Source organism: Stenella coeruleoalba (genome assembly GCF_951394435.1).
Source record: "Stenella coeruleoalba genome assembly, chromosome: 14".
Classification (NCBI taxonomy): domain Eukaryota; kingdom Metazoa; phylum Chordata; class Mammalia; order Artiodactyla; family Delphinidae; genus Stenella; species Stenella coeruleoalba.
The window spans coordinates 39,396,086-39,417,892 of NC_137160.1; the positions used below are offsets into that span (position 1 = coordinate 39,396,086).

The window sequence follows — 21,807 nt, forward strand, 5'->3', positions numbered from 1 at the left end:
AAGAGATGGTCAGATGGCATACATGGTGCGGGGTTTCACCTTCTCATTCCCCTCTGTCTCCAGGACTCCCATTACTAAAAATTTATGCTACCACATTTTTAGCTCTCATTTTAAGATACCTGATTAAATAGTTTCTGAGTAGGGGCATAAATCGGCTCAAACCAAGTATTTAAGAACAAAAATGTGCAGCTGAAACAGATTTAAAAGGCAACTGCAAGCTTCTGATGGGACAGAATGGAAAAGAGACTGAGAAAGCAAGATTCAGAAAAATCAGGCACCTGTGGCCTTTCGTGTCAAATTCTGCCTCCATCACTACTAAGCTTGCAGGAGCCTGATGACTCAAATAACCTGTGACCAAGTAGAATAAAAAAGTAAAATGCCCTACCTTACAAGCTGAGGCAAGCAGTGTCTTTGAATTGCTACAAGCAACACAAAATATTTCATAACCATGTCCGTATCTAAAATTTAAAAAGAGAAAATGGATGACCCCTGTAAGTAAGTAATTAGTAAATGTACCTATTCCTGTGCTGCAAAATTTTTAAATGGGAGAAGAAATCAATCTCTCCAGCTAACACACAGTTCTTTTAAGAAACATTGTACTTTTGTCTAGGTAAATATTTGGGGTAAAAGCAGAGACTGGAGAAAAATGCCAACTTCCTAGTAGTAATACAACTTATTCAAACAACTAGATTAAAATACAAGTTTTCACCGCCAGCCAGCCACTACCATAAATAACAAACCATAGAAAGGTCCTGATAGGGAAATACTGTAGGAAAAAAAAGACCAAGAGAATAACAAAACTTAAAATTTTTTTTAAAAAGGAAAAAAAATAGTGTTATGTCTCTCTACTTTAAAAATCAAGACCAATAAATCTAGTAAATATAATACATAGCAATATAAATATCTATGTGAAGTTTGATTTTCACCCCTTATGAAGTCCATCAAGAGATGTTTACAGCAGGAGGGAAAATGTAGGTAAGAGGAAAGCAAAGGAGAAAATCAAATTGGTTGGGAAGGGGGCATCACAAGTTACGATCGAATCAGACTAAAGAGCTAAGTACAACTTAACTTACAGTTTTTGAACTTCAGGCCACAAAGTATTTTGCAGAAGATGATCCTCAGTGGGAGGTTCTACAATAAATTTATAGCATTGCAATTAATTTTTCCACTTTCATGCGGATAAACAAGTGAATTCTGCAGCACTTATTTAGGTCAGTGGTGACAGACCCCATACTATGTGTACGGTACTAACGATTCTAGAGAACCATCTTTTTGCCTTTTCTTACCAGTAAGTATGGAGGGTTGAAAGGCCACCTGGTGATATTCGAAACCAGTACTAGTTAACAGCTCCTCTTCATCAGAAGGCTGAGAAGCTATATCTCCTAGTTTAAAACAAACATCAACATCATAAATGTAGTCACCAACTTTATGTCTCCTGCACATGTCCCAATATTACGGCCACTAGTTAGAAAATAGTGGTACCTGAAGGCAGTGTAGTTCAACGCTGTATCCGCGTGATGGCAAAGCCAAGGGTATTTCCACTACTCTGGTATTTTCCAAATGCGCTCCTTAGAGCACTGGTCAATTCCATAGATTCCTTCCTTTTCCTTTGACCTAATGTTTCCCAAACTTTTTAAACTGTGGAACACATTTTTCAAGCTATCCACATTAGCATCTGTGGTTGTGAGTGCTCCATGAAATACACTTTGTAAAAGCAGCACCTATTTCAGGGTCTGCATGTGTACACAGAGTAGTTACCATGAAATAGCTCATAGAAGAGAGATGCGTGTACTGTGATTTTTAAAAATAATAAATCACCTGTAATGAACATTAGGTACATAATATACAAATGTGTAACTAGGTTTTAAGCACCACTATAGGTTCAGTAATTTTGGAGACGAAAGCCTTACCCTGAAAGACAGCTTTATTTGATAATCCCAAAGCAGGGACGGTAGCTCCTTCTGGAAGATCACCATCTTGCTGGAATAAAAAGTATGATACATGTTTTAAATGCTAAAAGTTACTGTTACCTCAGTCACTATAAAAAAATGTTATGCTCACAAATGCTGAGAAGCAGTGTAAAGACCATTTTACCATTCTGTGTAGATATCTGCCCACACTTCCATTTCCTGAACTGAGAGATGCAATACTAAGCAATCACTCTCCAGCAGAGAGGCTCCAGCTAATCCCCAGCCCCGACCCAATCCATAACGTCGGGCATCCTCTCATCCACAAGCTCACTGAACGCTGACAGCTTAATGGGTGTCAGGGTGTGACAAGGAAAGCACTGTGCTGGCTTCTAGCAAAGAATGGGCGGAGAATGGAAGGCCTGGAGCTTTATTTCCAAGAGTCTCACAGGCACATCCCTGGTGATGCTCATATAAACACACGTTTCCCAGGAAGGCACATAGTATTTTCATTAAACATATTTAAAATTTTGAATACTTTAAAACCTTGTAACAGAGTGCCCTTTGAAGTGGCAATAATCGCTTATATCCTACAATATCAATTAAATTATTACATATGAAACAAATGCTAACCATCAAAAGTGGCACATGTCCATAAGCTAAGAGCATTTCTTACAATTTAAATTTTAATACAGGGGCTGGAACTGAACACAAACATGAGCTATGGGAATTTAAACCATCACCAAGAATAGGTACCTGAAATGCAGGATGCTTTATTTTAGAAAACAAGAAAAATAAAAAACCATGGAAAAGAGCAATAAGAGGCATTCCTATATATCCCAACATTTAGTATGGGAACAAACCCAAAAAGCAGCAAGAGGCTTTCCAGTCTACAGGATTCCTGTAGCTTAGGACACAGAATTGAATATACACCTGGGACTAGCCTCTTATGGAATCCTAAAACCACATTTCAATCCCTAGAATTGTCAGATCCTCAAACCAACTTGCCCTCCACCACCATATGCTCAGCACGGTATAATAACCAGTCGAGGCCTCCCTTTTGATCTTGTTCCACTGTCCATTAGCATTAGAAACAGCATAACAGAATCTTTCATCTCCTTTACCTAATCAAGAGAGCCTGTGGCCTGAGGCGCCCATGATACACTCCAAGAAACATAGTTGGACATTTCTTTTAAAATGACTCTTACTTTCTTCTCCAGTCTTACCCAGACTGGTGCTAGTGTCCCTGCCTTCAAAGTCTCTGGGCTCAAAGGTATCCTGCTCCCACATAACTCTTCGCCCCAAAGTGCTTTTCATCACTTTCTTTGTTTAGGGACCTCCGCTGGTACCAGAGTCTGAACTATGCCTGCCTCCCAAGGTCCTCCACCATTTGACTTTCCCCCAGCCCCTCCATTTCCCTCTATATACTCTTCATTCAAGCAGCTCTGGCCACCCCACTGTTCTCTGTCCTTCCATCTGCCTATCAAAATTGTACTCATCCTTTTCAAGATCAGAAGCAAATTCATGACCCAACTCTAAGTACTGCAACGGACTGTATGACGTGCACTTCTGTGTAACACAACTACCTTCCTACTTACTTTCCCTTCCTTCATAACTGGTTACTTTATAATGTTTATAACCATGTATTTTTGTAAGTGCTCAAATCTTTTGTAGAAAGGAGGTATAAACAAACATTAATAAAAACTTACCCTTTCAAAACTCAAATGAAGCCCCATTTTCTCATTACTCTACTACAGCGACCACTTCCGCCTATGAAAATTACTTTAGTCACAAGATTTAGCAATTAACTGGTTTCATCTAATAATTGCAGGTACATTAGTTCCATTGTCCACTACCCCAATCTACATCTAGATGGTAATCTCCTTGAAAATATGACCCATCTATTATGCTTTGTTTTATTGTAGTTATCAAGCACAGTGAAGACGCACAGTATTCGTGCCTTAATTTAACATTTTAATTCTTTACAGTCTCTTGGGCTTAACTGTTACAAAATTTCTTATATTAATATTTAAATTACTGCCTGCCACAGTGCACACACAAGTTTGTCAAGCCAATAATAAAATGATTTGACTTTCTTTCTACCCATATACTCCATTTACAGCCTTAAGTGAAACTTTCTAAAATTTTCTTTTTTTTTTTTTTCGGTACGCAGGCCTCTCCCGTTGCGGAGCACAGGCTCCGGACGCGCAGGCTCAGCAGCCATGGCTCACGGGCCTAGCTGCTCCGCGGCATGTGGGATCTTCCCAGACCGGGACATGATCCCGTGTCCCCTGCATCGGCAGGCGGACTCTCAACCACTGCGCCACCAGGGAAGCCCTAAAATTTTATATGAAGGGTTAACTAGATCTAGTTAACATTTAGAGGAATACTCACATTACAAAGTACGTGATTCAGTGACTGGCCCGTAATGGCACAAAAATTTTCCACAAAAATTCGAGGTGCAGAAAATACTCGAAGAACTTTTTCATCCGCTCCAGATACAAACTGAAACCTACTGATCATTGCCAAACATTTCAGGTCATATCCATGTATCTGAGGCCTTGCAATTTCATGCCAGGTCACCTGGGTATCAAAATAAGATAAACAAAAATGATCACACATTTCAAAAACTGAATTCTTTTCAACAAGCAAAATACCAGACACAAAATCATTCATTATGCCATGGAAATGTGACCATGGGGCAGATTCATCCAAGTCGTTCTGTTTATCAACAGATCAATACTTTTTATTGCTGAGTAGTATTCCCTTGTACAGCTATACCACAACTTGTTGATCTAGTCACCTACTTACAGACATTTGGGTTGTTTTCCAGTTTTTGTCTTACTAGAAAAAGTCACAAATTTTCGTGTATAAGTCTTTGCACGAATATATTTCTCTTGGGTAAATATTACCTATGGGTATAATAACTGGATGATGTGGATGTATATTTAAATTTTTAAGAAACTGCCAAATGATGTCCCAAAGTGGCTGTCCAGTTTAGAATCCCACCAGCAGTGTATGAGAGATCCAGCTGCCCACACCCTCCCTCATCAACACTAGTGCAGTCAGCCTTTCAACTGTAATCATTCTAATAGGGATGTCATAGTATCTCATTGTAGCTTTAATGTGCATTTCCCTAATGACTAATGGTATTGAGAATCTTTTCCTGTTCTTATTTTCCATCCATACATCTTCTTTGGATAAACATCTTTTGCCCCCTTTTTTTAAAAAATGGATTGTTTTCTTTCTTTTTTTTTTTTTTTTTGCGGTACGCGGGCCTCTCACTGCTGCGGCCTCCCCCGTTGCGTGAGCCATGGCTCACGGGCCCAGCCGCTCCGCGGCACGTGGGATCATCCCGGACCGGGACACGAACCCGCGTCCCCTGCATCGGCAGGCAGACTCTCAACCACTGCGCCACCAGGGAAGCCCAAAATGGATTGTTTTCTTATTACTGAGTTCCAAAAAGTTCTTTATATACTCTAGATAAAAATCTTTATCAGGTATGTTTTGCAAATACTTTCTCCCAGTTTGTGACTTTTCGTTCTCCTGACAATGTCTTTCAAAGAGCAGAATTTCACATTTTGGTAAAGTCTGATTTATTGATTTTTTTTTAAAGGATGATGAATAAACAACAACTGAGTTATACTGATAACAAATTACCAAGAGCCACAGAAAACCACTCCAAAATTATTTGCCTTGTTTTTTACTTGACTATAGTGTTGTTCCCAATGTCCTCAACTCTACCAATTTTAATCTACCACATGCTGCTGAAGCAGAAATGTCAGTGGCCAATTTCATTAGCTTCATAGACTGACCCAGAGTCAGTTCCATGAATTTTTATCAGAAACTGAAGCTGACTATAGTTTCTCTGAGTATACAGTTCAATGGTCTATCAGTGGTAAAGCTTTATTGCGGTTTTTTAAAGCTCAGGGCCAAGCCTGAAAAGTTCCTTGAACAAAAACTGGCCTCGACCACTATTATTTAACACTATATGATGTTAGAAATTAGCTTTTACTACAGACTTGATAGTGTTTCTTTCTTTTTTTGGCTGCGCTACGCGGTCTGTGGAATCCTAGTTCCTTGACCAGGGACCGAACCCAAACCCGAGCCCTCGGCAGTGAAAATACAGAGTCTCAGCCACTGGACCATCAGGGAATTCCCTTGTCAGTGTTTCCTAATGAGTTACATCTAAAATTACAAGGTATTATGAGAACTTTTATGTGGAACTGAAGTAAACACATTTTGACAGCTAACATTTTAATTGTTTGAATTATAAAGAATATGTGTATGCTTAAGTTTCCTTTCACTGAAATACAGTTGAAATAAAATGTAGTGTTATGTTAGTTTCAGGTGTGTAACATAGTGACTCGACATTTAAATACATTACAAAATCGTCAACCATGGTAAGTCTAGTAACCACCTGTCCCCATACAAAGTTATTACAGCATTATTCACCATATTCCTTATGCTGTATATCACACTCTTGTGACTTATTTATAACTGGAAGTTTGTGCCTCTTAATCCCTTCACCTATTTCACCTGGCTTCAAACCTCTGGCAAACACCCGTTTTTTTTCTTTGCATCTATAAGTCTGTTTTCACTTTGTTCGTTTGTTTTGTTTTTTAGACTCCACATATTAGATCATAAGGTATTTGTCTTTCTCTATCTGACTTATTTCACTCAGCACAATACCCTCCAGATCCATGTTGTGATAAATGGCAAGACTTCATTTTTTTTTCCATTTTTAAAAATTTTTTATTTTTTAATTTTATTGAAGTAGTTGATCTACAATGTTGTGTTAATTTCTGCTGTACAGCAAAGTGACTCAGTTGTGCATATATTTCAGACTTCATTTTTTTAATAGCTGAGTAATATTCCATTGCCTATATACCACATCTTCTTCATCTACTCATCAATGGACACTTAGCTGCTTCCATATCTTGGCTATTATAAATAATGCTTCAATAAACAAAGAGGTGAATACATTTTTTCTAATTAGTGTTTTTGTTTTCTTCAAGTAAATACCCAGAAGTAAGACTGCTAGATCATGGGGTGGTTCTATTTTTAATATTCTGAGAAACCTCAATACCATTTTCCACAGTGGCTGCACCAAACTTACATTCCCACCAACAGTGCAGGAGGACTCCTCTTCTCCACCTCCTGGCCAACAGTCATTATTTGTTATCTATTTGATGATGGCCATTCTGACAGGTGTGGGGTGGTAACTCATTGTGGTTTTGATTTGCATTTCCCTGATGATTAGTGATGCTGAGCATCTTTTCATGGGTCTGTTGGCCATCTGTATGTCTTCTTTGGAATGCTTCAGTTTTTAAGAAAATACGAAACCATTTTCCAGACTGGCTATACCATTTTGCATTCCCATTAGCAATGTAAGAAAGATCCGGTCACTCGGCATCCTTACAACCACTTGCTATTGTCAGTATTTTATACCTTAGCCATTCTAGAGGGTGTGTAGTGGCATCTCATCATGGATTTAATCTGCATTTCCCTAATGGCTAATGTTGCTGTTCCACTTTTCATGTGCTCATGGATGTTTTGTAAAGTGGATCAGTCAAGTAGGAAGACATTTTACCTGTGATTGGTCTTTTCTCTTCCATGGAGCAAAAAGTCGAGTTGTCTGGTCATTACCAACAGTAATGATAAATTCTCCTTCTGGATCCCATGTTAGGTCTTGGACACCATCAAAGTGTCCTGAAATAACAATCTCTGGAGTCCACTCTCTCTGCAATGAAAGTGCTCATGACACATCAAAATAATCAAAGACCATCACTCAAAATTAAACCTGATAGTGCCTTCACCACTCAGGTCTGATATGGGAAAGACCTTAGCCCCCAAGCAAGGTGAAGAGCTAAGTAAACAAGATGGGAACTTAAAGTAATAGGATCTGTTTTCCAGTCAAGTATCAATATATTAGAACTTAAACATTCAAGCATGCGTTGTGTCCTTCAAAGCAGTAACCTTGGGAAAGTCCCCTCCATTCATCATTTATGACTGCCTCCTAGAACACTGCCTAACCTTTTGGGCCTCAATTAACCCTTCTGTAAAAGAGCTACCTAGATCATACGTTTGTTACAAGAATTAGATGAATCTATATTTGTACAAGGCTGGCCCATACTAGATACTATGTGAGTATTTATCTGTCAAACTAAATAGTAGAGCACTGTGTAATGTGAGTCTGTAGATTCTGTGTGCCTGACCAACTTTCTTTATTAAGTGAAAAGAGCTGTAGGTGTAGAGGACAGAGGTTAAATCAAACATAGTTAGTCCACCTCCTGAGGGAACCTGCATCAGCAACCACATAAACAAACAGTGAAATGAAATACAGAAAATGTCATATGCCTGGTCCACAGAGCATCTTTTTCAACAACTCAAGTGGTGGTAAAACTTGAACTTTAGAGGAAAATTATATTTGTATAAATAGCTAAAAGGTCATTCAAAGCCAAGTCTGATTAATATGGTCAGCTAAGCTATATTATTTTCTGGTCAAAAACATGAATAGGCTGGAACAAAGAAATGCTGTTAATTTCTTCTGTGACATAAAAATTGATTCTAAAGTTAGCACTAATGGGAGGTTCCAAAAAGTTCTGAACAAAGTGCAGCACTTTTGACTATGGGTACAGTCCTAAAGGGCAGTGTTTGTTTTTAGAAATCACCCCTGATTGCAATAAATTTCCACTCTGGTGTGGGATGCTGACAATGGAGGAGGCTGTGCATGTGTGGGGGGAAGGGGAAAATGGGAACTCTGCATTTTCTGCTCAGTTTTTCTGTAAACCTAAAATTTCTCTAAAAAATAAAGTCTAGGGACTTCCCTGGCGGTCCAGTGGTTAAGACTTCACCTTCCAATGCAGGGAGTGCGGGTTTGATCTCCGGTTGGGGAGCTAAGATCCCATACGCCTCTCAGCCAAAAAACCAAACCATAAAACTGAAGCAATATTGTAACAAATTCAATGAAAGACTTTAAAATCGGTCCTCATCAAAAAGCAAAAAAAAATATTTAAAATAAACAAAAGTCTATAAAAAATCACCCTAAATACTTGGTAAATAGCTATTATAAATATGAAGTCAAGTTACAAGCAAAAGTACAGTGAAATCCTGTCCTCTGGTTTGAGTTTCTCCCTACTTAACTGATGCTTTTTTCTATGAAGGCCCTCTGAAGACCAGCTGAAATACAGCTCAAAGGAGCTCTGAACAAAATTAAGGGACTTCCCTGGTGGTACAGTGGTTGAGAATCCGCCTGCCAATGCAGAGGACACAGGTTCGAACCCTGGTCCAGGAAGATCCCACATGCCACGGAGCAACTAAGCCTGTGCACCACAACTACTGAGCCTGCGCTCTAGAGCCCGCAAGCCACAACTACCGAAGCCCGCGCTCTAGGGCCCATGCTCTGCAACAAGAGAAGCCACCACAGTGAGAAGGTCTGCACACCACAATGAAGAGTAGCCCCCGCGAGCCACAACTAGAGAAAGCCCGCACGCAGCTACGAAGACCCAACACAGCCAAAAATAAAGTAAAAAAAAAGAACAAAATTACATTCATCCTAAAAAATATCTTATTTACAAGTGTCATAGCTAATGGTTCCCTGGTTCATTTAACAGTAAAAACAGTCTTAAAGATCAACTCCAAATCGAAGATACAAGGGAAAAGTAAATCACTCCCTATACTGAGAATTCAAATCCTCCTACCTGACACAACTATTACAAAGCCCACAAAATAAAGGTCATGCAAATCCATGAATTTGTACTTAAGTACCACACACTAACCAATTGCACCACTGGGGCTCCATGAATTTTTACTTTGTAAGGGAAGCCATAAGCTGCACATTCAAAATCTGCTAACTCACATTTTGCTCTATGTTCTGACTTCTTTGATTTCTTTATTTAAAATATATAGTACCCAGTATGTACCAGGCCCTACTTCTCATACTATACCAATATTAATTCATTTTAGTATCATAAAAATCCTCTGAGTAGGTGCTATTACTGTCCACATTTTACTGATGAGGAACCTGAGACAAAAGTTCAGTAATGACCTCAAAAACACAGCTAGTAAGTGCTAGGGCCAAGATCCGTGTGCTCCTACCCACTTTTCCTGCTATCTCATTTCCCCAAACCCAAAAAAGCAGATCAGAAGCAAATTAGAAAGAAGAGATTGGAATAATGCTGAGAGGCAGCTAAATGATTAGAGGAAGATTACCCCTCTCTGAGAAGAGACTAAAAACTATAAGATCTAGAACAGCCCAATATTTGGAGGACTATTTAGAATTACACATATCAAGAGCCCCTGAGAGAATTAATATATTTTGTCATAAAATAACAGGTGCTTCTAATGCCCTTGTGTCAGTCATTCATTCAATAATTATCAATGGAGTACCTAGCTATCCAACAGGAAAATATCAAATTATGTTATTTTTAAGAAGACAAGAAGGACTTCCCTGGTGGCGCAGTGGTTAAGAATCTACCTGCCAATGCAGGGGACATGGGTTCAAGCCCTGGTCCGGGAAGATCCCACATGCCACGGAGCAACTAAGCACGTGCACCACAACTACTGAGCCTGCACTCTAGAGCCCGTGAGCCACAACTACTGAGCCCGCGAGCCACAACTACTGAAGCCTGCATGCCTAGAGCCCGTACTCCACAACAAGAGAAGCCACCGCAATGAGAAGCCCGTGCACCACAACGAAGAGTAGCCCCCACTCGCAGCAACTAGAGAAAGCCTGTGCACAGCAACGAAGACCCAACACAACCAAAAATAAATTAATTAATTAAAAAAGAAAATTAATTTTAAAAAAGACGAAGAAATTATACATTTTAGGAAAAACTCCTACCACAAAATGTATATAGCTTTAATGGAGAGCTTAAAATTTATACAGCTTTAACTTCCCTTATGTAAGTTTACCTACCTGCAAATTTCAGTATCTCAACAATGCTGGACAACTGAATTTTATTCTTAGAAAAGCATGAGTTTCTTAACTAATATAACTACAGAATAAATTTACATAAAGAAGTGATGTCACCTGAACTTAAATGCCTCTACTATGCTTCTGTAGAGTGTTATACGTAAAACAACAGTTTTCCTAGGTTTCACGTAGGATTCACTTTATCTAATCAGAAATGATTTAAAAGCACTTTTCTTACTGGGTTAGTGGCATTCTGTTTCCAAAGGTGCAGTGCCCCGTGGAAAGCATGAGCAATGATCATGGAGCCATCTTCACTGAACTGGCAATCATAAAATCCCAGGGTATTGCCACCTACTTCTCCTACTCGAACCTATTCAACAATAGACGAAAAACAATTCAGAACCAATTTCTCACAACAGAAATCACTCATTCCAGAGATTATGTTCTCACTTATTTAACGTACACAAAGAGCAAATATTTGCAGCTCTAGGAATACAGACTTGGGATTTATTGTTTAATAAACCCAGTTTTCTGTTCCTTAAGTATTCACATTTTACCTGTTCTAGCCAAACGCCTGACTCTTCATCTGGAGCCCAAAGAATCATGGTTTTATCCATTGAGGCAGACAGTAATCTCACTGGCTGTTGCAGAACACCATCTAAAGAAAAAAAAAAACAAAACTAATGCCTTTAGGTGATCAACAAGCATCCTGTTTGTAGATTACCAGAAAAACATAACATGGGTACTATAAGAACATTCACTGTTGCACTGCAATAGCAAAACATTGGAAACAACACAAAAGTCTATCAGTAGAAGACCAGATAAACAAGTTGTGGTAATATTTAGACAATGAAATGTTATACTGCAATAAAAATAAGTAAATTAGAGTTACATGAAGCCAAACCATGTTAAGCTAAAAAGACAGGTCGTATGAGGACAAAGGCATATTGATATCAAGTTTTAATAGCTGTAAAACAATACTGTTTATGGTTACACAAATGTGCAGTAAAAGTATAAAAATATGCATGGGAATAATATACACTGAATTCAGCCTCAAGGGAAGGATGAAGGGGAAAAGGTTCAGGAAAAACTATACAGGGATTCCCCAGTTTCTATAATATTTAATTTATCTTTTTTTAACTGCAGCAAATATAGCATAATATAATAAAAGCTGGATGGTGTTACCTGAGCATTAATTATTGCTATTCTCTATTGTTGTCTTGGGGAAGGGGCTGGGGGAAGAACATGAGGCTGCTGCCGTGCGCACCTCTACACCCCAGCATCAGTCGTCACTCCATAAACAGAAGTTAAGGGCAAAAGAAAGAGTGGGAAGTCTTTACTTTTTCATAAATGATGTATCTTGATATTACCAACTTTATATTTCCAAGGGTAAAGGTTCCAGTGAAGCTGGCTTGAAAGTTAACTTCTCTTAAATCCCATAAGGACTAGGTAAAAACTTTAAAGAAAAAAAGTTAAAAGGCATATGGCAGTTATGGCATCATGGCAGGAAGCATACTTTTCCCTCTTAGAAATACAATTTTCAACAGAATTGAGTGTCTAGCAGAACAGGGCTGCAGTATTACACTTTGCCAACTTGAAACTGTCTTATAGTCGATATTCCTAATTACACTCAAAAAATATCCTCTACTTCATTTGTTCAGCTTAAAATTCTGTAAGTGAGAGTGTACTGAAATGACAGCTTTGTGTATGTTTTTCTTCCTACCTTTGTAAAATGAAGGCTGCCAATGAACTGCATTTACCCAGTTTTCATGACCAGCCAGCACAGTCTCCAGAGTAACTGCAAATGCTATTTTAATACCTGCAACAACAAAAAAAGGATTCTTTCCACAAAGCTCTTCTAAAAATAACATTTTCAATACCAGCTCGGTTGTACAATTACATCCAAAGAAAAAAAATCAGAACAGAACATGATTTATTTTCAACAAAAAGCATTCATTCTAAATTTCATTAACTTTACCCACTGTTCATAACTACAGGAGAAAAAAGTTCTAAAGATATATAAATTTTTTTTACATTTTCACTACCTAGTCACAATAAAAATTAAGGAATATGTTCTATTTTAAATTTTCAGGGATACTCTTACACTGCAATTAAAAAACAAAAACAGGGAATTCCCTGGCGGTCCAGTCAGTGGGACTCCACACTTTCACTGCCAAGGTCCCGGGTTCAGTTCCTGGTTGGGGAGCTAAGATCCTGCAAGCCACACAGTGCAGCCAAAAAAACAAAAAAGACTCAAAAAAAGCAAAAACAGACATGCCAGCCTCCTTGCTATCCTCACTCATTTTGTGTAATAAGTCTAAAGTACCATTTAAAAAAAAAACCTAAGATAAATGCAGAAATAAAGGAAGTCAAATCAGTACTGTGACCTTTCAAACAAAATAATTAATGAAAATATCACAAAAATGTTCATATTTGGAAATAGCTACTCACAATATGCTGGTTATAGTATTTCTTGGTTCTCTCCAGAAATCTGTTACCAAATCTCAACTCCAATGGGCTTTACAACCAAGAAGAGTAATGACAAAGAATATTCCTGGATGAAATGTTTACTGAGGACTTATTTTATAATTTAGATATACATCCAAAAATATCTCCTTCAAATACAACATCCCAACAGGATCTACCATGGAGGATTACTGTTCTGATGCCAGATAGTAAGAAAATCAGAATTATATATACTACTCAAATATAGGGATTTAGTTGTCTCTGATGAATATCCTCCAAAAAAGGTATGAATAATTCACATTAACCCTTTAGATCTTCCTATGCTAAAACTGCAAATTAAGTAATATTTTACAAACTAATTTATTGAGAAAGTAACATTATTTTCAGCAATTTAAAAAAATCTCACTAACATGGTTCAGAAAGAAAATAAGTTTCATATATGAAAAATGACTTACCCTCACATAAAAATAAAAAAGGAAAAATGCACATATCAGTTTCAGCTAGGGATCTGATACTTCTGAAAACCTAACCTTCGGGCTTCCCTGGTGGCGCAGTGGTTGAGAGTCCGCCTGCCAATGCAGGGGACACAGATTCGTACCCTGGTCCGGGAAGATCTCACATGCCGCGGAGCGGCTGGGCCCGTTGAGCCATGGCCGCTGAGCCTGCGCGTCCGGAGCCTGTGCTCCGCAATGGGAAAGGCCACAACAGAGGCCTGCGTACCACAAAAAAAAAAAAAAAAAAAAAAAAAAAACTAACCTTCACATATGTGTGTAGTGAAACATAAGTAAATCAGCTAGGAAACCTGAGTATTGTTAAATCAAATATTTTCATTATTACTCACTTTCACTTTCTATAGTAAAAGTATTTTCTTTCAGTCTTATATTATCATCTTCCTGAGTTTCTAAAAATGTCGATTTTATATACAGCCTCCATATGCGTATCAGGCAATCTTGTGAACAGCTTGCTAGGAAAAGATCTCTACCTAATTAAAAAAACAAATTTTATTACTTTTAAAACATTCTGTTCTTAAATTTAAGTATAAGAGTTTTTCTTCTACAATATACACATTTCTAGATTTCCTGAAAAAATTAGACTTTGCTTCCTTATCCTTCATTCATTTGACCTATATTCATTTTCAATAACACTGACAAATATAGACAATGCTAATAAATGGTTATAATATGTGGTATTCCTATACAATCTATTAATTTCTAAAAAGAACTTCTCAAGAATGTCTGCATGTGTAACAACTAGTGTCCTCTTACAAACATCAACTTGTTTCATCCTCTACCAACCCAACTAATAGTTAATACAAGGGATAAGTATCCTCTTTTCTAATCGGGCCAATAGGAAAATGTTACATACAAAGAAAATTTTTAATTAAAACATACACGGGGGACTTCCCTGGTGGTACAGTGGTTAAGACTCCACACTCCCAATGCAGGGGGCCCGGGTTCAATCCCTTCTCAGGGAACTAGATCCCACATGCATGCCGCAACTAAGGAGCCGACAAGCCACAACTAAGGAGCCCGCCTGCTGCAACTAAGACCCGGTGCCACCAAATAAATAAATAAATAAATAAATAAATAAGAGGTTGCTTTGAAATTACACATACTTGTCCCCATTATATGTACTTTAGCAAAATTTCATACTGACCAAAGGCTGCCCATTCCACGCCTCTTATCCAATCCTCATGTCCAGATAGAAAAAGTACTTTCTGAAACTAGTAAGATAACAAAAATCATAGGACTTGATGTAAGAATTTAATATTTTCATGTATATCAGTGACTTAATTTGGTCCCAGCCAGTCTGACTGCATTGCTTTTTTTTTTTTTTTACTGGTAACACTATCTGATCAGACATCAGATAGAGCTCTCATTTGGGAATGAAAAATCTCATAATCATCCAAATTTAACTGAGCAATCCTGAGCAGATAATATCTGTAGTTCTCAAATACACTAAACATTCCCAAGGTAAAATGACATATGCTGTGGACACAATATAGAAAAAAGCTGGGTGGTTGAACATTCACAGTCATTTTTAACTTTCTTATAAAATGCAAAGAAACAAATACCTCTGTTATTAACTAAACGAGCCTAGAGTTAACCAACCCTCTTTCTGAAACTTCCCTCTAGTTTAACCACTCAAAGAATAGGTAAAGCTCAGAAGGACAAATAACCACTGCTAGGGAAGACAAAACACTACTACAGCATCTTCCTTCTCTTCTTCCCCACCTAACGACCTGTTTCCCCCAACGCCTCTGGACCTGGTAGCCAAAGCAGCAGCAGTATACCTGGTGTTCAAAGAGTGCAAAACTGTTTAATGGAAGACTGCCAGAAAAGATTCTCCTATTGGATTATTTAGATTGGAACATCCCCCAAATCCTATAATCTAGAAATAATCTGTATTAAGATATGTAATTAAGCAGAACATAATTCTAGCCTCTTAAGAAACATCATTAATTACCTGATCATTCTGTTGAACAAATAAGTGAATTTTGCAGTCATCATCGCCACATGCTAATATTGGTACTGGTTGGGGGAAAAGAGGCATTGCTGTAAGTATTCCATCATATGTTATGACCATTACCTATGCTGGATTCTAAGCTCTAGGTAAAGAATCCTGACTCCTGCTTCCCACACCACTGAACAAATAAATTGAAAGTGCTCAATAAACATCTTTAGGAATAAAATGAATATTCTAAAATGTTCCATTAAATGGTTACTCGGCAAAGAATGACTATTAACTGAGAATCCTTTCCTTTATTCTGTGTTATTTACGATAGAAGGAGCAGTAAAAGGAGAAGCTCGAGAGCAAGCTGGGAGCATTTAACTATGTCAGCCAGAAGACTAACAGGAAACGTTGTTAGCCCAAGTGAATAATAAAATTTCTGGGAGAGCTACTATGAGCCCAGCATCAGGGCTACTGTACAAAGATTTAAGGGTATGTTTGTTACTTTGAGGACCCTACATTTTGAGAATTTGATAGTAAAACAAAATCCATGAAGTAAAGAACAAAATAAAAGAGCATATAACTAACTATGTGGATAAAAAGTTATGAAAGGTGTGACTGTAAAATTAGTTTTCTTTAAATCAACGTAAAAAAAAAAAAAAAGCCAAAAACTCCAGTCACTTGGCCTCAACGTAGATGCCAAGAAATCAAATTCTATGTAATGAAACCAGAATGTGCGTAGTTCCTCCTCCTGGGGAGCCCTCGCACAAAGTGGAACGTCACGTGAGAGCACAGAGTCGCAGCTCCTGCTGCAAAGGGCAAAAGAGCCTGGAGGCTTCCAGGCCTGGCCTCTCCCCACCAGGTCTGTCCTCCAGGTAACTGAGGAGGCACAAGACTGTCTGACTTGCATTGGCCATCATCTTTGTGGAGGACAATCAAAGATAGGTACAGACGGGTTTCACAGCAAAAGGGGAATTTTTTCTTTGGAGATTTTAAGTGGTCTTAGGCAAACTGTCATTACACAGGGTGCTGTCATTACATAGGGTGCTGTCATTATGCAGGTGCAGGGGCTGTCACCTTGACAGAAATACTCATATGATCCATGTTCAGTACTTTTCTCAACTTATCCCAGACCTTCACCTTCTACAGAGCTAGGTAATTTTCCCAAATTATATCTATATACATCGACAGTATATTTGATAAATAGCAGTACCAATCTTGAGTACATATTGAGTCACTTAAATTTTTAACTGCTACTAAAGTTTCTAATAGCCACCTCCCTTAACCCCCTTTGACCTTATGTTTTATACACAGGTCATTTGAATACTGAGAACAAAAGTATGTTATCCATGTCTCAACTTGTTTCCTGAAAACATTTAGACACAAAATTGAGATCCAGTATGTTTTTTAGGTTCTGGTTGTATGGGGATATAAAAATACATTCCTCTTTCAATATACACTTAGCAGGATACTCACCATCAGTATTAGGCAAAAAAGACAAGCAGAGAGCCAGAGTGAATCCATTTCCAAAGTCCAAGGTCTGAAGGCATGTCACTAAGAAATAATAAAACACATCACGAACAACTAACTCTGAGTGTATCCAACCTTAGAGGTTGGGTAGCATCATCAGATGTCAGCAGGGAGATGAGAGAAGTCAGTCCTGAGCCCCCAGGGATGATGGGAATTTAAATGGCCAATTTCTAACAAGGTTACAGAGAACAAAAAGACATATGAAAAGACTTTGAAGGAATTTACATTATCAAACAGTTTGGTAAAGAGGAATTATGGAAAAGTGCAAAAGAAACAAACATGTAGATTAGAATTCTAATATTTTTAATACAGCTTGAAAGACTGAAAAATTACATGAATGCTCTTCTAAGTTGTCCTTCATATGATAATTAAATTACTTAATTTCATTTGTTTGGATCACAATGTCTCTAAACTTACCTTCAGAACCCTGTTTAGACCAGACTCGAATAGTAGAATCAGAAGCTGCAGACACTATCAGTGTATGTAATGCAACATCCAATGCCCTCCTCTGGTAAACAGCATGCACTGCATAAACAGGTCCTTCATGACCGTGGAGGTGGACTGCTTTTAAAAGCTGAATCACAAAGAATAACAAAAGCATTATGATAAAAAAAGGAATTATCAGTTTCACCTGTATTTAACTAGAATCAGAGGATTAAAGGTACTGTTAAAATGCCTGATCCAGAAGTAAGTCCTCTCAACTGAGAAGAATGTAAACGTTTGAGAATCCTGCCTGATCATATTAACTATACACAAAATGTGCACACCCTTTGACACAGCAATCTCACATCTGAGAATCTACTCTGAGAGAGCAGTACTAGTTTAACAAGTAATAAAAGACAAATGCAGAAGGACATTCATCACACACCCTTTAGGAAAACTTCAATCAACCTATAAGTATTAATAGGAAACTGATTAAATAATTGTAGACATATTCTAAGCCAACAAAAAGGATAATGCATGCTTATTACCATGGAAAGACATGCATGACTTTGACATTTTTGAAGAATATAGGCCAGCTTTGTGGACTGTCCCTCCCCTCGGATTAGTCTGATATTTCCTCATGAACAGACTCAGGGTGTACATTTTGACGTCACCACTACATAACTGCATCACATCAAGAGGCACACAATGTCAGTCTGTCTCACTTTTAGTAAAATTAACCCTGATATTTTAGTAGAGGTAGTATCTGCCATGCTTTTTCACTGTGAAATTAATTTTTTTTTTTGGTGGTAATATGTGAGATTATACTTTGGGACTGAGTAAATACTCTATTTTCCATCAAACTTTTACCAAGTTATGTTTAGCATCCACTCATAATACTTACCTGTATCAGAGTTACAAAATGGAAAAATGACAAAAAGAACTGGGAAATCCCATCTGTTCATCAAGTCTTCTAGCTTGCCATGCAAGATTATTCCCTGCAGCAGCATTTCTATTTTGGATCTACTTTTTTAGAGTTCCAAATATGTGAGATTCTACCACCTCCTTTGAGACGTACCTTTTGTAAACTGTTGTCTGCTGAAACAGAGGTGGCTCTTAAATGTCTCCTCAATTATTTTCCCAATTAGTTAAGCAGAACTCTGCCACTCAAGAAGGTAATTGATAGTTACATATAAGGGGGTCTGTACACTAACTTCCTGTAATTAACCTTTGGCTTCTCTGAAAAAAACACTTTTTAAAACTCAAGTACAATAAAGTCACTTTCATGTATAATTATACACACATAACCAGAGATCTGGAACAATGTTCATTAGAATGTTAACTGTTGAAATTTTGTATCTTTTTCCTTCTTCCTATTTTTCTGTATTTAAACTTTACATGAGTCTGTATCATTACCCCCTGAAACATTAAATCTATGGAAAAACTCACTTCGCATCCTTTTTTTTCTATTTTATTTTTTTAAAAATTGAAGTATAGTTGATTTACAATGTTGCATTGTGTTAGTTTATGGTGTAGTTATATATATATATATACACACACACACGTATTCTTTTTCATTATGGTTTACTACAGGATATTGAACATAGTTCCCTGCGCTATGCAGTAGGACGTTGTTGTTTATCTATTTTATATATTAGTAGTTTGTATCTGCTAATCCCAAACTCCTAATTTATCCCCACTCCCACCCCCTTTCCCCTTTAGTAACCATAAGTTTGTTTTCTATGTCACTTCACATCTTTTAAGCAGGGTTGTATTTCAACCATTAGAGAATCTTAAAAGCTCAAACAAAACAAATCTCTCAAGTTCACCAGCTTTTAAAAAAACGATGCCCACTGTTCGGAGACTCAAATCGCTCATTATACCAGCTTAGAATTATATCCTTTTATCAGAAGTCAAGATGTAGTGAACACCTGTGTGCATGGAAATGCACACCAGAAGGAAGCTTTAAGCCTCTAAGGTTATAATATGTGACTTCTTCCCCCAAATCCCCTTATTCCCTTCATCCCTCTTTTATGCCTTTCATCCTCCTCCCTGTTTGGCCTCACATTCTACTTTCCCGTCCGTCTCTAAGTTCGCTGTCTGCCATCAGATACTCAGCCTGCAATCCTCTCTACTGACAGAAGCGTAGGGCAGCACTGAGGAAAGAGTCTTGCAAATCTCAACTCAAGGTCTCAAAAATGAGTGCTCAAATGGCTCTCTCTGGATTCCTCTGCCAAGGTAAATCCAAACAGGAGCTGCTTTGCTACACAACCATTAGAACTCTCATTCAAGTCTAAGTGACCCCACAATCCCCTCCTCCACACCTGCCCCCTGTCTCTGGCTGGCAATACAAGTAACATGTTAACAACTGAATTCCACATCTTCCCTCTAACTTGCCTATTTTGCTTTGTAAAAGTATCTTTCTTCCAGAGCCCTGAGCCAGAATCCCACTCTTTTTGATTTCTCACTCCTCTACCCAATAGCTCCCTACTCCTTCGACAACTATCTAGTCAATGCCAAAATCATTTTCCTTCAAAAATATATTCCATATCTCTTCCTTCATATTTTTTTCCTATCCTAATTTGGCACACTCCTGTCATTCATCTTCTTCGGTATTCATACTCCACTGGTTAGAAATCCTCAATGATTTCCAAATGCCTGCCAATAAAAAACAAACTCTTGAAGCAAGTATTCAAATTCTCACGAGATCTTCTCCTTCTCTACTTCTCTAATATTACAGCCCATAAGTGTTATCTAGAAACATTTCCAAAACTATGTTCCTCAAAGTTACAAGGGATACTAAAAGATCTGAAGAAAAAAAAAAAATCAGACTTGAAGTAAGTTTAGGAAATATTAGTTAAACAAAGATAAGCAGGTTTTTCCATATCAGAACTTTTCAGAGTCTTCACTATGCTCACAGGCATTATGATTCTCTAAGAGAAGTATATGATATGCATTGTTTCCCAAACTTGACTGGCCACAATCAATAACTGAGAGATGAATAATTCTCTGAACAAGCTCTGGAAAGCCCTGCCCTTAAAACATCTTAGGCTTTGGTTAACACTGGATACTTCTGAGCAAATGGTCACCTTTCTTACCTGCACTTTGATTCATATATTTTCCCTACCTGGAACCCTCACCACTTTAATGTTTCCTAAGGAAATCATCTCACACTATCAGACCTAACCGAAAGGCCACCTCTTAAATCTCTAGTGAACTTCCACAGCAGCATGGAAGTGGTACAGCAAGTGAAATCACCCACCCAGAGCCACCTTTGTACTTCAGTTATTCAAGTGCATTTTGCTTTCAAAACTATGTACACGATTCATGAATAGGATTCTGCCTCATCTACTACACCTTCCGCATGGCAGATGTTCAAACATATGATGCACTAACTTTACATTTTTAATCTTTGCTTGTGACTAGAAACAACCTAAATGTCTATCAGTAGAGGTCCATACACACCCAGTATTGCATATTATAACATCACTCAGAATTATGTAAATCTATACCCACGTGATAACTGCTGTCCTATGCACAGAGCAGTATTAATTTTTGCTACCAATGAAAACAAGACAAACATACCCTGTAAGAGCAGTCTGAAAATTATTCCAAATGATGAGAAATTCACGGAAATGACTGACAGCATATGAATACAGAAGCAGATTACAGGGAAGGGTACAAGGCCTGTGAAGTATGGAATATACAGGATCTGGATTACTGACAAGCAAGAATGAGGAAACTTCATAAAGGAAGAACACAGTAGAAATGAGGGAAAAGACTGAAAATAAAAGTAGATATAACAGTCATTTCTTATAACCATAAACATGTCTACCCACCTGATTATTCTCTGTTTCCCAGTGAATCACTTGATTATCAGATCCTCCAGAAACTAATTCAGTAGAAGGAGCTGAAAAAAAATCATACCTCAGTAAACATTTTAATTCTTTTCCAGCTATTTTGAAAAATTTCAAAGCTATAGAAAAGATAAAAGAAAACTCATATACCTTTACCTAGCTTCACCAACTGTTTAGATTTTGCCATATTTGCTCAATTATCTTGCTCTATGTACACACACACACCCTTTTTGTTTTTGACAAACGATTTAAAAAT

General features: G+C 37.8%; 1 protein-coding gene across 1 annotated transcript in view; it reads right to left on the reverse strand.

Annotated features, from left to right (window-relative positions):
• Positions 1-21,807, reverse strand: part of ELP2 (elongator acetyltransferase complex subunit 2) — a 44,283-nt gene that overhangs the window by 16,311 nt on the left and 6,165 nt on the right. The window contains exons 3-17 of the mRNA XM_079942250.1: positions 21,534-21,604; positions 17,689-17,845; positions 17,218-17,295; positions 15,757-15,821; positions 14,947-15,013; positions 14,132-14,272; positions 12,548-12,643; positions 11,382-11,482; positions 11,063-11,194; positions 7,501-7,650; positions 4,302-4,490; positions 1,911-1,980; positions 1,287-1,382; positions 1,074-1,131; positions 386-458 (exon numbers count right to left, since the gene is read on the reverse strand). Coding sequence (XP_079798376.1) covers positions 386-458; positions 1,074-1,131; positions 1,287-1,382; positions 1,911-1,980; positions 4,302-4,490; positions 7,501-7,650; positions 11,063-11,194; positions 11,382-11,482; positions 12,548-12,643; positions 14,132-14,272; positions 14,947-15,013; positions 15,757-15,821; positions 17,218-17,295; positions 17,689-17,845; positions 21,534-21,604 — 1,544 coding nt within the window. The remainder of the gene's footprint in view (positions 1-385; positions 459-1,073; positions 1,132-1,286; positions 1,383-1,910; positions 1,981-4,301; positions 4,491-7,500; positions 7,651-11,062; positions 11,195-11,381; positions 11,483-12,547; positions 12,644-14,131; positions 14,273-14,946; positions 15,014-15,756; positions 15,822-17,217; positions 17,296-17,688; positions 17,846-21,533; positions 21,605-21,807) is intronic.